Genomic DNA, 13,019 nt, shown 5'->3' with positions numbered 1-13,019 from the left:
TATATCCCTTGGGATTAGAGATGAGGTAAAGGGAAAGAGAAGGTTGTAAGAACACAGTGGTAAGGACCAGTCTTGTCTGTGCGGGGGGTAGGGGGATGCCATGGAAGACCTCCAAGTGGAGGTAACAGCAATATCCTGTTGAATGCATAGGAGTTTTTGCAGGTAAAGAATTTAAATGGGGAATAAAATACACTAAGTATGATATATCCAGGAAACTCACAGTATTTTGAATCTGAAAAGGCAAAATGTGTGTCCAAATATGAGAGCAGTAAGGGATGGTAGTGAAAAGGCAATTGGACTTGTCATGATCTAACTTGCTAAAATAGCTCATACTTTGTCCTAAAAGACACTTGGAAATAGTGAAGGAGTTTAAAGAGGAGAGTCCCATTGTCAAATGTTTGTGTTATAAATATCCTTGTTGGAGAAATAATAAATAAATAAATGAAATATTCTTCTGGGACTAGTGAGATGATTGAATCACAAGCTTGATGGCCTGAGTTCAATCCCCAGAACTCACATAAATGTGGAAGGAGAGAACTGACTCCACAAAGTTGTCCTCATACTCACTGTGATCTGCATATGTCTCCCAACACAACATCATGCACATGTACATGCACATAATAATAATAAAATAATAATGAACTGAAATTTAAGGAGATATCTTTCTAGCTACCAGCAATCAGTCACAAAGCTGTAGTGAACATAGGCAAAAGAGATTGTCTATTTAGAAAAAAGATTAGAGGGGCTTAGTTTCTGCTCGCAAGTGAGATTCCATGTAGGCTCAAGTGATTGAATGGAGGAATGGGGGAAAAAAGGAAGAAAAGGTAGATATTGGAGGATTAGGAGTTGCCAGTCTTTGAAAAAGTCAATGACAACATGCCTGTTTTCTCAGCAATGAGTAAATACATGAAAGTCTTTATGATATGAAGTCAAAATATCTCATTCTTCTTCCTCATCGCAGTTTGCTGGTCTCTTATAGATGGTGTTAAGCAATATGTGTTCTGGGAGTAAACAAATTGTAAAATATAGCCCAACTTCTCTTCGATTGCCTAATTTTGACTTGGGCAAAACCCTTGGTCAAACTCTTAAGTTCCCTTGCCTTTGGCATGGGGTTTGTGGTAGTCAGTTGTCTATAAGGGCCCTTTCCTAATACAATGTCAGAGTCTCTATTTCCCCACATTTATCTTCTTCCCACCTTCTCACAGCAAGTGAAACTTGGCAGCCCTGATTACATAGACTGTGACAAAGAAAAGGTTTTGGAAGACTTTCTTAAGAGAATTGAGTGCTATGAGATTAACTACCAACCTTTGGATGAAGAATTGGACAGGTAAGAACCTAACAACAAGCCAAAGTCAAGTTTTGTTGTCTTATGGGACCTAAGAAAATGTCCACCTTTGGGGGGACCTTAACTTTTCTATCCATAATATCAGAAGTGGGACTTGATATATCTTTATGACCCCCTCCAGTCCAGTTTTCCATGAGACAGTGATTTTTTGTTATGGAACGTATTCATGAGTTGACTAAAGTCGTGCCTTCTTATGCAATAGACACAGATTTGGACTTTGCTCCCTGAGAACAAATGTCTCCATTCTGTGACTGTTGTGTTGCTATTGCAGAAGTACTATTCACTTGAATGTCACCTTAGTATCTATACAGACTCGCCTTCTTTCTTCTATCACATCCCCATAGTACTTCCATAAAGAAGGCTGTGGTAGAGCTGATATCCTAAATTTCCAAAAAGAGGAAACCAAATCTTAGGAAGCTGAAGCTACTACCCAAGCTTCCACCATAAGTCATATGTGGCACTAGAAGTCTAACCATGTATTGTCTCCTATTGTTTCTCCTCTCAACCCTCATGGATCTCTTCAATCAGCATGTCTTTGGAAACTTTACATGCAGAAGGTATAAATAGTCAAATGAGATGGATTCTGTCCTTGGGTGATTTTTACAGAGTCTCAACATATGAAAAGACCTATAAAGCTATAAAATAAGAAGATTTTCTTGCATAATACCAGCTACACATAGAGAAGTATTGGCTGGCAGTGTAAAGCAGATGTGAGTTTAGTTGTAAAATGTTCAAAGAAACTTGCTCTCTTTCAAAATGGGTTCTAATGAAAACAGACTTAAGCTATCCATACTCTTTGAGACCCAAGTTTGAAGAGTAAAAGGGCTGTAACTGGTCATAATTACCCTAAGAAGTTTAAATGCATCCTTTCAGTCTTCTCCACTAGAAATGTAAGAAAATGGGTATTGTTACTTCACAGTTCGGGAAACTGACAACCATGTTCAAAATCAGTTCAAAGGCTTGTCTGAATCAGCAACACAGTCTATACTGAATGAAGCCTGTATTTACCAAATTACAGCCTGATTTAACCCTCCACATCCTTGAATCACAAGATATATCAAATGGGACTTAAATACTCAGTGCAAAGGGCACATAGCCTTCATGTATAATTTTGCAGATAGTTCACTGTGCATGCTCCCTGACCAAACATACACATGTTTCTCTCAGGAAGACATGCAATGGAGCTAGGTTGTTTCTGTTTGAGAAAAGCGACTTTTTTAGATTCCACAGTGATACTATATAGGATAATGGCATATGATGGAAGGATCTTGCAGGAAGGGGGCTGAAGGGAAAGAATGACATTAAGAAAATCAGTAGACCTAAGTTTAGACACCTAGAGGGGCACTGTTGAGTTTTGTTTGTTTCTGTTATTCTTTTGATGAGCTTATTGAGCCTGAAGAAGATAGATATAGAAGGCCAGTTTTGTTTAATTATTTTAATAAAATTATTTTTTCTTTTTTATATTTTTTTAAAAAGAAAACTATCTGCTTTTCATTATATATAGCAATCCAAATTCCCACTTCACACACCGTCCGACCCCACCCCATCCAATCCTCAGAGAGGATAAGGCACATTGCTTTGGGGAAGGTTCAAGGCCCTCCCTACTATATCTAGGCTGAGCAAAGTATTCATCCAAAGAGAATAGGTTCCCAAAAAGCCAGTACATGCAATAGGGATAAATCCTGGTGCCACTGCCAGTGACCCCTCAGTCTTCTCCAGCAATACAAATATCAACCACATTCAGAGGATCTAGTTTGGTCCTATGCTTGTTGCTTCCCAGTCTGGCTGGAGTTGGTGATCTCCCATCAGCTCAGGTAGACTGTTTCAGTGGGTGAACCCATCATGGTCTTGACCTCTTTGCTCATATTCTCATTCCTCCCACTCTTCAACTGTACTTTGGGAGCTCAGTCTAGTGCTCTGATGCGGGTCTCTGCCTCGGTTTCCATCAGTTGCTGGATGAAGGTTCTATGGTGATATTTAAGATATTCATTAGTAGGACAACACGGCAAGTCAAGATCGGGCCCCCTCTCCTCAATAGCTTAGGGTTTTAGCTGGGGTCATCCTTGTGGATTCCAGGGCATTTCTCTAGAGCCACATTTCTTGCTAACCCTATAATGGCTCCCTCAATCAAGATATCTCTTTCCTTACTCTCATCTCTGTTCTTCCTTCTCAACTATCCCATTCCCTCAAGTTCTCCCCACCCCTCCCCTTCTCCCCTCCTTTTCCCCTTCCACCCTCCCTTCTCCCCCACCTCTATGCTCCCAATTTTGTCAGGCAATCTTGTCTGTTTTGACTTTCTGGGTGGATCTATGTATGCTTTTCTTTGGATTCACCTTATTATTTAGCTTCTCTAGGATCATGAACTATATAGGCTTGATGTCCTTTGTTTGTAGCTAGTATATACTTCTGAGTGAGTACATACCATATTCATCTTTTTTGGATCTAGGTTACCTCACTCAGGATAGTGTTTTCTAATTCCATCCATCTGCATGCAAAATTCAAGATGTCAGTTTTTTTACCGCTGAATAGTACTCTAATGTGTAGATGTGTCACATTTTCTTTATCCATTCTTCAGTCGAGGGGCATCTAGGTTGTTTCCAGGTTCAGGCTATTACAAATAATGCTGCTATGAACATAGTTGAACAAACGCCTTTGTAGTATGATTGAGCATCTTTTGGGTATATGCCCAAGAGTGGTATTGCTGTCTCCTGAGGTAGGTTGATTCCCAATTTTCTGAGAAACCACCATACTGATTTCCAAAGTGGTTGTACAAGTTTGCATTCCCACCAGAAGTGAATGAGTGCTCCCTTTACCCCACATCCTCTCCAGCATAAGCTGTCATTGGTGTTTTTTATCTTAGTCATTCTGACAAGTGTAAGATGGTATCTCAGAGTTGTTTTGATTTGCATTTCCCTGATGGCTAAGGATGTTGAATATTTCCTTAAGTATCTTTTGGCCATTGGTCTTGGAGAGATCAGGGATACAAGGACCATATCTAAATATAATAAAAACAATATACAGCAAGTCGACAGCCAACATCAAATTAAATGGAGAGAAATGATAAAGGATTCCACAAAAATCAAGAACAAGACAAGGCTGTCCACTACTCTCTCCATATCTCTTCAACATAGTTCTTGAAGTTCTGACTATAGCAATAAGACAACAAAAGGAGATCAAGGGAATTCTAATTGGAAGGGAAGAAGTCAAACTTTTGTTATTTGCAGATGATATGATAGTATATATAAGTGACCCCAAAAACTCTACCAGAGAACTCTTACAGCTGATAAATACCTTCAGTGATGTGCTACATCAACTCAAAAAAATCAGTAGCCCTCCTATGTACAAATGATAAGGAAGCTGCGAGGGAAATCAGAGAAACATCACCTTTTTTCTTTTTATTTTTTAAAAAAAAACAATCTTTTTCATTTTATATGCCAACCACAGTTCCCCTTCTGTCCCTCCTCCTGCTTCCCCGCACCATCCCACCTCTAATCCACTCCACAGAGTGGATGAGGCATTCCTTCGGTAGTCAAGAAAGTCTATCACATCACATTGAAGCAGGACCAAGGCCCTTCCCCTGTATCTAGGCTGAGCAAGGTATCCCCTTATAGGGAATAGGCTCCAAAGAGCCAGTTCATTCACTAGGTATAAATACTGCTTCCACTGCTAGTGGACCCACAAACTGCCCAAGCCACACAACTGTAACCCACATTCAGAGGGCCCAGTTCAGTCCTATGCAGGCTCTCCAGCTGTCAATCCAGGGTCAGTGACCTCCCACTAGCTCAGGTCAGCTCTTTCTGTGTGTTTCCCTATCATGATCTTGACCCCTTTGCTCATTTTATCACCCTTCTCTCTCTGCCTGGACTCCAGGAGTTCAGCCAGTGCTTAGCTGTGAATCACTGCATCTGCTTCCATCTAATTATTTTATAAATTTATTTAATTAATAGAAATTTAACTGCATCATGGCCAGCCTTAGCACTACCTAAGGAGGCCAAAGAGGCAAGGCTATTCATGTTTTGCTAGAATGCCCAGTAATTTGGAAAAGGTGGTGTGTACACAGTTGACTCCAGTTCTGGGATCAGTAAGCTAGATGATTGAAGGAACTCTGAGCATGGAACTTGGCCCACCTTTAAGCAAGAATGCTTGTAAGAACTGGATTATTCAGTAGGCAAGCTAACCATGTGTTCGAGGCATCAGCAATGTTGGACTTCCAAAAATAAGAAGAAAACTATCCTACAACCATTTGACAATTAGTATTTAAAAGCAGCAACATGAAAAAGTAGAAAAATAAAACCAGGACCTTCTCATTAGTATAGTTTATATATTTTATTTTAAATTACATAATTTGGGAGATGAACATGAAACTTTTATAATAATTTGTTATTAAGATATTATACATGAATTTATATAGCTCTAAACTCTAAGATTTCTTGAAGAGAGTAAATGTCCTACCTTTTGAAAGATAGGAGCTCAACTTTGGAAATCAGCAAGGTACATCATTTCAAGCAAAACGAAAAGTACTTTGAGACAGCTGGCCTAATTAGCTCTTAGTATGAAAAGAAGAGAGGAGTACAGAGAATATTCCAAGTATACCAGCAATACAGGAATTAAAATATCATGGGTTAGGTGTGGTGCTGTATGATGAAGCCAACTCCAGACAGCCTGTAAAATCATTTAGGATAACAGACAAAGCTATGGAATTTGAAAGTTCCCTTTGAATCACAGAGTCTAGTATTTGATACAGGCAATACCCAGGCAACAAAATCACATCAGAGCTCACTGGAGTGAGACATATTCTGTGGAAATTTGCTTCTCTGTGTGCTTTTATTTTCTACATGATGACCTCTACTCTGAATAATGGCTGTGAGGATTTGTGCATCTTAAAATCTCCCAGGCTCTTCAAGATACACAGAAAATATTCAATATTCAACAAATTCAAGTGTCCTTTGGGATCCACTGCACATGGATCCCAGAGTTGTGAAGGATGAGGCTGTAAATGTAAAGGCCTTTTCTAGGAAGATCAAGGAAGAGGCTCTCTGAAACCAAAACCATCAACAGCTTAAGGGCCCTGGGTTGCTTATGTCACCCTATGACTCCAGTTCCCACACCTTTTCCCATGGAGCTCTCTTAGCTCCTTACAGTCAACTAGAGGATTAAGGGCTGTTCCAGGAGCTGTAGAAGTTTCACTTCATGACTCTAATCTTCCAAGCTGTTCATATCTCCACCCCCCTGCCTCCCAGCTCTTCCAGAGACATTGTATTTGATTAGTACTCGGTCTATTGTTACTAGAGCTGAGCACATAACTAAGGGAACTACCAGGAACTTGGGGCCAGGACCACAAGTTTGCTAATGATGTTCTGCACTATTTCTGTATCCCTTCACACCAATACTTGGCATACTGTGCTGTTGTGACAGGCATGCTGAATATTATTCATGTATTCAAGTGTATGTTTCTGACTGCTCTAAGAGTTCCTAAAGGGCAGATATCCTCTACCCAAAGCACAGTGCCTTAATTCAGATAAAAGTACTTGTGAATTGCAGGTGTAGACTATAGAGAAGAATCTTAGCCAATTGCGTTGTGATTGGGAAAGGGAAAAAGACAGGTTGATTCAAGCTGAAAAAAGGAGATTGTAGCCCACAATGATGAGGTCCCTGGGGCTGTCAGGAACAAAATTTCTAGAATATATACCAAGAGCAAGATTAGGTATAACATCTTGTTAGGTAGGAGCCGAACTTCAGAGGAGGATTGGGAGCAGGAGGTGTGGTTAGGAATTTCTCTTGGGATCAACCCTCCCTCCCATCAGCACCTACGATGTTTGCTTCTCCTTGGGTCTGGCCCAGCCACCTATCCTACATCAAGATCTTCGACGTGGGCACACGCTACATGGTAAATCGAGTGCAGGACCATGTTCAGAGCCGCACAGCCTACTACCTCATGAACATCCATGTCACTCCCCGATCCATCTACCTATGCCGGCATGGTGAGAGTGAGCTCAACCTCAGGGGCCGCATTGGAGGTGACTCTGGCCTCTCATCTCGGGGCAAGCAGGTAAGGGAGTTCCAAAGACTCAGGTGGGTAAACTAGGCTAACCCAGGTAGGGTGGCCAGTGACTGAATTTTAAGAAGTATCCCTCAATGGAAAAGGCTCAAATTATGATCGATCAGTCTCTTCCAATATTAGTCACTGAGTCCTGTCACAGATATTGAATGGTTCTCATATGCATACTGCTTCTGCAAGATCAGTAGCATGATCCTCCAAGGCTTCCCAAGTATAGCTGCTTCTCAAGCTCCATCACCCTTCCCCTACTGGATGTCTCCCCTCATCATACCACTCTGCCCTTTGTCCAATCCCACCTTGCTGTCCTCTTTGGTCCCTCTGTTAGCTGGTAACTGTCAAGTACATAGATAAGTGACCTTTGGATCTCAGCCTGAATCCCCCTTCTTCATGACTCAGTGTTGATGCTGCCCCCTAACTCATTTGAGAAACCCCACTGTCCTCACCCTACTGCCTCTTGCTCACTCCATTCCTTCTAAGGTCCTGCTTCTGCTCCAAGATCTAGTCATCCAGGAAGTCCTCCCTATTTATTCCTTATCCCATGAGTCACTGGCCTTTGGAAATACCTCTCCTCATTCTGCTCTATCACTGACTCTTTCAAGTCATGATTTTTCCGTTTCGACCTGATAAAGTAACCTTTCCATTCTGGGTAATGGATTTACTTCCCAGTTTCTGGTCCTTTACCTAGGCTTGTTAGCACACATGTTGCTGGAGAAAATCACTTAGGGATAGCATAGATAGAAAATGAAGTGTAGGAGAGGCATTCCTGGTTCTTAATGTCTTTTTAGAAGTTTTATTTGCTTTTATTTCATGTGTATATGTGTGTTGCCTGCATGTGTGTCTGTGTGTTGTGTGCATGTCTGGTGTCCACAAGGACCAGAAAGGGGCATCAGATCCCCTGGAGCTTGTTGTGAGTCATCATATGGGTGCTGGGAACAAAAACAGCCAGTGCTCTTAAATACTGAGTCAACTCTACAACCCCTTACTGTCTTTTATTGGACACCTATGCACAGCCATAGTACCATCCACTTCCACGTCTATTTTTTTGAATGACATCAGCAGTGTGAACTGAGCATAACTGTCATTGTTTATGGATAAGGAAGCTGAGCAACAGAGACAGAGAGCAGCTTCAGGTCATGTGGTCAGTAAAAGATAACATAGGCAGGACTGAAAACCAGACCTTCCTGCCTTTCCTCAGTACCCCTGCTGGATAGGTGGAAGATGTCCCAAACTAGGACTGCCCCTGAAGCCCTGTCCTCGGGGAACCTTTCTGATCCTTATGGACTGGAAGTTTCCCTCTAGAGGTTCCCTCTGACCTGACTCTTACCTCTCATGCTCTCCAGAACAGAGACTGAGATCACTTGAGGTATTTTTTTCATCTCCAGGACTTCTTGGCTATAGCTACTCTTTCTTACTTGCACAGCTAAGAGTCCATTGAAAAAGTAGCCATGAATACATGAGTACCGCCTGTACACACAAATATGTATATATGAGCACGCATCAGATCCTAACCTTCACATTCGTCAGCCCACTGCATGAGGCCTGGTTTTAAAAGTCAGCCACCCCAATCTCTATAGCTTTCGTTTAACTAGTACCTACTATGTACCAGGAAATAGTTTGCTTTCCACACAGCTCAGAGACAAGGCTGGATAAGTGCATGGTGTTTGCATTTTATAGGTATGGTATGACGTCAGAGATGGGCACTATGTAAGCTGTTGGGATTTGCCTTTCTGTTACTCTCTTAGGCAAGGGCTTCTACCCATGAACACTGACTACTGACTTGCATCTATCATACAAATTTGTGCCTATGTCCATTTGTGCAGATAGGACAAGCCATGTTTGATTAATAACACCCTGTACATAGGGCCATAAATACTCAGTGCATGTGCAAATGACCTTTAACTGGGTACCGGGATCCCCATTCTAGCAATAGAAATTCAAAACATCAGAGAACTGTCTTTCAGATCCTTCAGTCCATACTTCCAGGCCACAAACTGGGCACTTCTAGCCTTGAAACCCCTCTCTGATGGCCTGAAATCTGATTCAGTGCCCGTATGCACCCATCTGATAGTTTCTGCCTGAGGACAGGCCATGATCACAGGAATATTAACTTTTAGGCCCAAGTGTAGCCCTGAGGTTACTCTGTGTAGAAGAGGACCACTGGAGATGGAGCATAAACAGAATTTGGTGATGTGATTTGATTAACCTCGGACATGTAGTGAAGATACCTAGAAGTGCTGGATGTCATCAGAAATAGAAGGAGAAAGAATACAGACCATGGGGGTGGATCCATTTGTTCTTAGGCTCAATGTACGTTAGAGGTGGGCCTGTTTGAATGAATGATCCATCTAGTAGGGGAATCAGTGAGCACATATCAGCATAGATACTCTTTTTCTCTTTCTTTCATCCTTAGTGGTTCAGGGTAGGATATGACTTTTATTTTTGACACTTTATATTTGCACATATTTGTTAGATATAATTTACTATTTCCATGCTAATTGTATATTGGTCCATCATCTTTTTTTGAGGGAAAGAAATGTTATTTTTGTTACTTTAATGATTATTTTGTTGTTTATGTTTTTATTGTTTTTATTGAGCTATACATTTTTTTCTGCTCCCTTTCCTTCCTCCCCCTCCCCTTCTACCCTCTCCGATGACCCCCATGTTCCCAATTTACTCAGGAGATCTTGTCTTTTTCTTCTTCCTATGAAGATTAGATCCATGTATGTCTTTCACAGTGTCCTCTTTGTTGTCTAGGTTGTCTGGGGTTGTGAACTGTAGGTTTTTTTTTCTTTGCTTTATGTCTAGAAGACACATATGAGTGAGTACATATGATATTTGTCTTTCTGACTCTGGGTTACCTCATTCAGTATGATGTTTTCTAGATCCATTCATTTGCCTGCATATTTCAAAATGTCATTATTTCTTTACTGCTATGTAGTACTCCATTGTGTAAATGTACCTCGTTTTCCTTATCCATTCTTCAATTGAGGAGCATTTGTGTTCTTTTCAGGTTCTGCTAATACAAATAATGCTGCTGTGAACATAGTTGAGCACATGTCCTTGTAGTATGATTGAGCATCCTTTGGGTAAATACCCAACAAAGGTATTGTCAGTCTTGAAGTAAATTGTTTCCTAATTTTCTGAGAAATCACCATACTGATTTACAAAGCGGCTGTTCAAGTTTGCACTCCCACCAGCAATGGAGGAGCATTCTCCTCACCCCACATCCTTTCCAGCATTGGCTGTCATCAACGCTTTTGATCTTGGCCATTCTGACAGGTGTAAGATGAAATTTCAGAGTTGTTTTGATTTACATTTCTCTGGTGGATATCGATGTTGAGCATTTCCTTAAGTGTCATTCAGCCATTTGAGATTCCTCTGTTGAGAATTCTCTGTTTAGATCTGTAGCCACATTTTTTATTGGATTATTTGTTCTTTTGATGTCAAGCTTCTTAAGTTCTTTGTATGTTTTGGAGATCAGCCTTCTGTCCAATGTGGTGTTGGTGAAGATCTTTTCCCATTCTGTAGGTTGCCATTTTGTCTTGTTGACTGTGTCGTTTGCCTTATAGAAGCTTCTCGGTTCCAGGAGGTCCCATTTATTTATTGTTGCTCTTATTGTCTGTGCTACTGGGTTATACATAGGAAGTGGTCTCCTGTGCCCATGTATTGCAGGCTACTTCCCACTTTCTCTTCTATCAGGTTCAGTGTGGTCAGATTTATATTGAGGTCTTTAATCCATTTGGACTTGAGTTTTGTACATGGTGATAGATATAGATCTATTTTCATTCTTCTACAGGCTGACATCTAGTTATGCCAGCACCATTTGTTAAAGATGTGTTCTTTCTTCCATTGTATAATTTTAGCTTCTTTGTCAAAAATCATGTGTTCGAAGAGGTGTGGATTGATATCCGGGTCTTCTATTTGGTTCCATTGGTCCTCCTTTCTGTTTTTATGGCAATACCAAGCTGTTTTCAGTACTGTAGCTCTATAGTAGAATTTGAAGTCAGGGATTGTGATGCCTCCAGAAGTTCTTTTGTTACATAGGATTGTTTTGGCTATCCTGTTTTTTGTTTGTTTGTTTTTCTATATGAAGTTGAGTATTGTTCTTTCAAAGTCTGTAAAGAATTTTGCTGGGATTTTTTTGATGGGTATTGCATTGAATCTGTAGATTGCTTTTGATAAAATTGCCATTTTTACCATGTTAATTCTGCCTACCCAAGAGCATGGGAGATCTTTCCATTTTCTAGTGTCTGCTTCAATTTCTTTCTTCAAAGTTTTAAAGTTCTTGTCATACAGGTCTTTCACTTTTTTGGTTAGAGTTACTCCAAAATATTTTATGTTATTTGTGGCTATTGTGAAGAGTGATGTTTTTCTGATTTCTTTCTCAGCCCATTTATCATCCATGTAAAAGAAGGCTACTGCTTTTTTTTTTTTTAGTTAATCTTATATCCTGATACATTACTGCAGGTGTTTATGTGTGTTTAACATTGTGTGTGATGAGAACATTCAAAATCTTCTAAGGGTTTTAAAATATACAGCACCAATTTTTAATGATAGACACCCTACTGTGTATTGGAATGTCAGAATTTACTAAGTGTAACTTTATATCCTTTGATAAACCTCTCTGTATCCCTCCTTTTCAAGAGTATATCTTTATGTAATTTTTGTGGTGCTAGGAATAAAACCCAGCACCTCAATATCTGTTAGGTAAATGTTCTACCTCTGAGGTATAGTCCCAGGTTTATCTTTATATAAATTTAATCATCGTTTTCTTTTTTGTTCCTTTAGTACTTAACCATTCATGAGAGATTTGAACTTGTTCTTATGGCTCCCTTGGTCTTTCCCTTATCACCTCTTTTTTCCTTCCTCTTCTTTGTATCCCTAGTATGCCTTTGCCCTGGCCAACTTCATTCAGTCTCAAGGCATCAGCAACCTGAAGGTGTGGACCAGTCATATGAAGAGGACCATTCAGACTGCTGAGGCCCTAGGTGTCCCCTATGAACAGTGGAAAGCCCTTAATGAGATTGATGCGGTAAGATGGAAAGGGTTAATATCCTGGCATATAGGGAGATTGTAATTCTAAGATTATCTCGTGGGTTACCTCTGTTCCAGGGAACCTAATTAGTTCATTAAACCTTATATTGTTTTTTGTTTTGTTTTGTTTCGTTTTTGTCAAGCAACCATGTATAAGAGAGTATTCTGTGTCCTGAAGATCTTGTGAAATTCAGCATTGGATTGACCTATGAGAATGTCTATGGGGCATTTTCATGAATTTTTAATTTATATAGGGAGGCAAGCTCACTGTAGGAAGTACCATATGTCGGCAGGTGGATCTGGGCTGTAAAAGAAAGGTGTCTTAATGTGAACCTAAAAGTAAGCAAGTAATCACGTTTTCTCCATGCTTCTTGTCCTGATTTCCTTTAATGATGGATTGTCATCCTACCTAAGATGTTTTTGGTCATGGTTTATTGCAGCAAAAGAAACCAAACTAGACAATTTCTATAAGGTAGTTGTTAATTTCTGCATTTTGCAGATGAGGAAAATAAAACTCAGAGACGTTAAGCATGTTGCCTAAAGTCAAAATAAGAAGGCAATGATCATTTCCATAGGCAAAAG

At 40.2% G+C, this 13,019-nt stretch overlaps 1 protein-coding gene across 6 annotated transcripts in view; it reads left to right on the top strand.

Annotated features, from left to right (window-relative positions):
- Pfkfb1 (6-phosphofructo-2-kinase/fructose-2,6-biphosphatase 1) overlaps positions 1-13,019 on the top strand; it is a 67,831-nt gene that overhangs the window by 42,002 nt on the left and 12,810 nt on the right. For all 6 annotated transcript variants that reach the window (XR_015000474.2, XR_015000473.2, XM_048441591.3 and 3 more), the window contains exons 7-9: positions 1,206-1,327; positions 7,187-7,394; positions 12,289-12,435. Coding sequence is in view for 4 of the 6 variants with exons in the window: in XM_048441591.3 (XP_048297548.1) it covers positions 1,206-1,327; positions 7,187-7,394; positions 12,289-12,435 (477 nt within the window). In the remaining 2 variants the exon portion in view is untranslated. The remainder of the gene's footprint in view (positions 1-1,205; positions 1,328-7,186; positions 7,395-12,288; positions 12,436-13,019) is intronic.

The sequence above is a fragment of the Myodes glareolus genome, chromosome X (assembly GCF_982192425.1).
Source record: "Myodes glareolus chromosome X, mMyoGla1.1, whole genome shotgun sequence".
Lineage (NCBI taxonomy): Eukaryota > Metazoa > Chordata > Mammalia > Rodentia > Cricetidae > Myodes > Myodes glareolus.
This window is presented reverse-complemented; position numbering and strand designations above follow the sequence as displayed.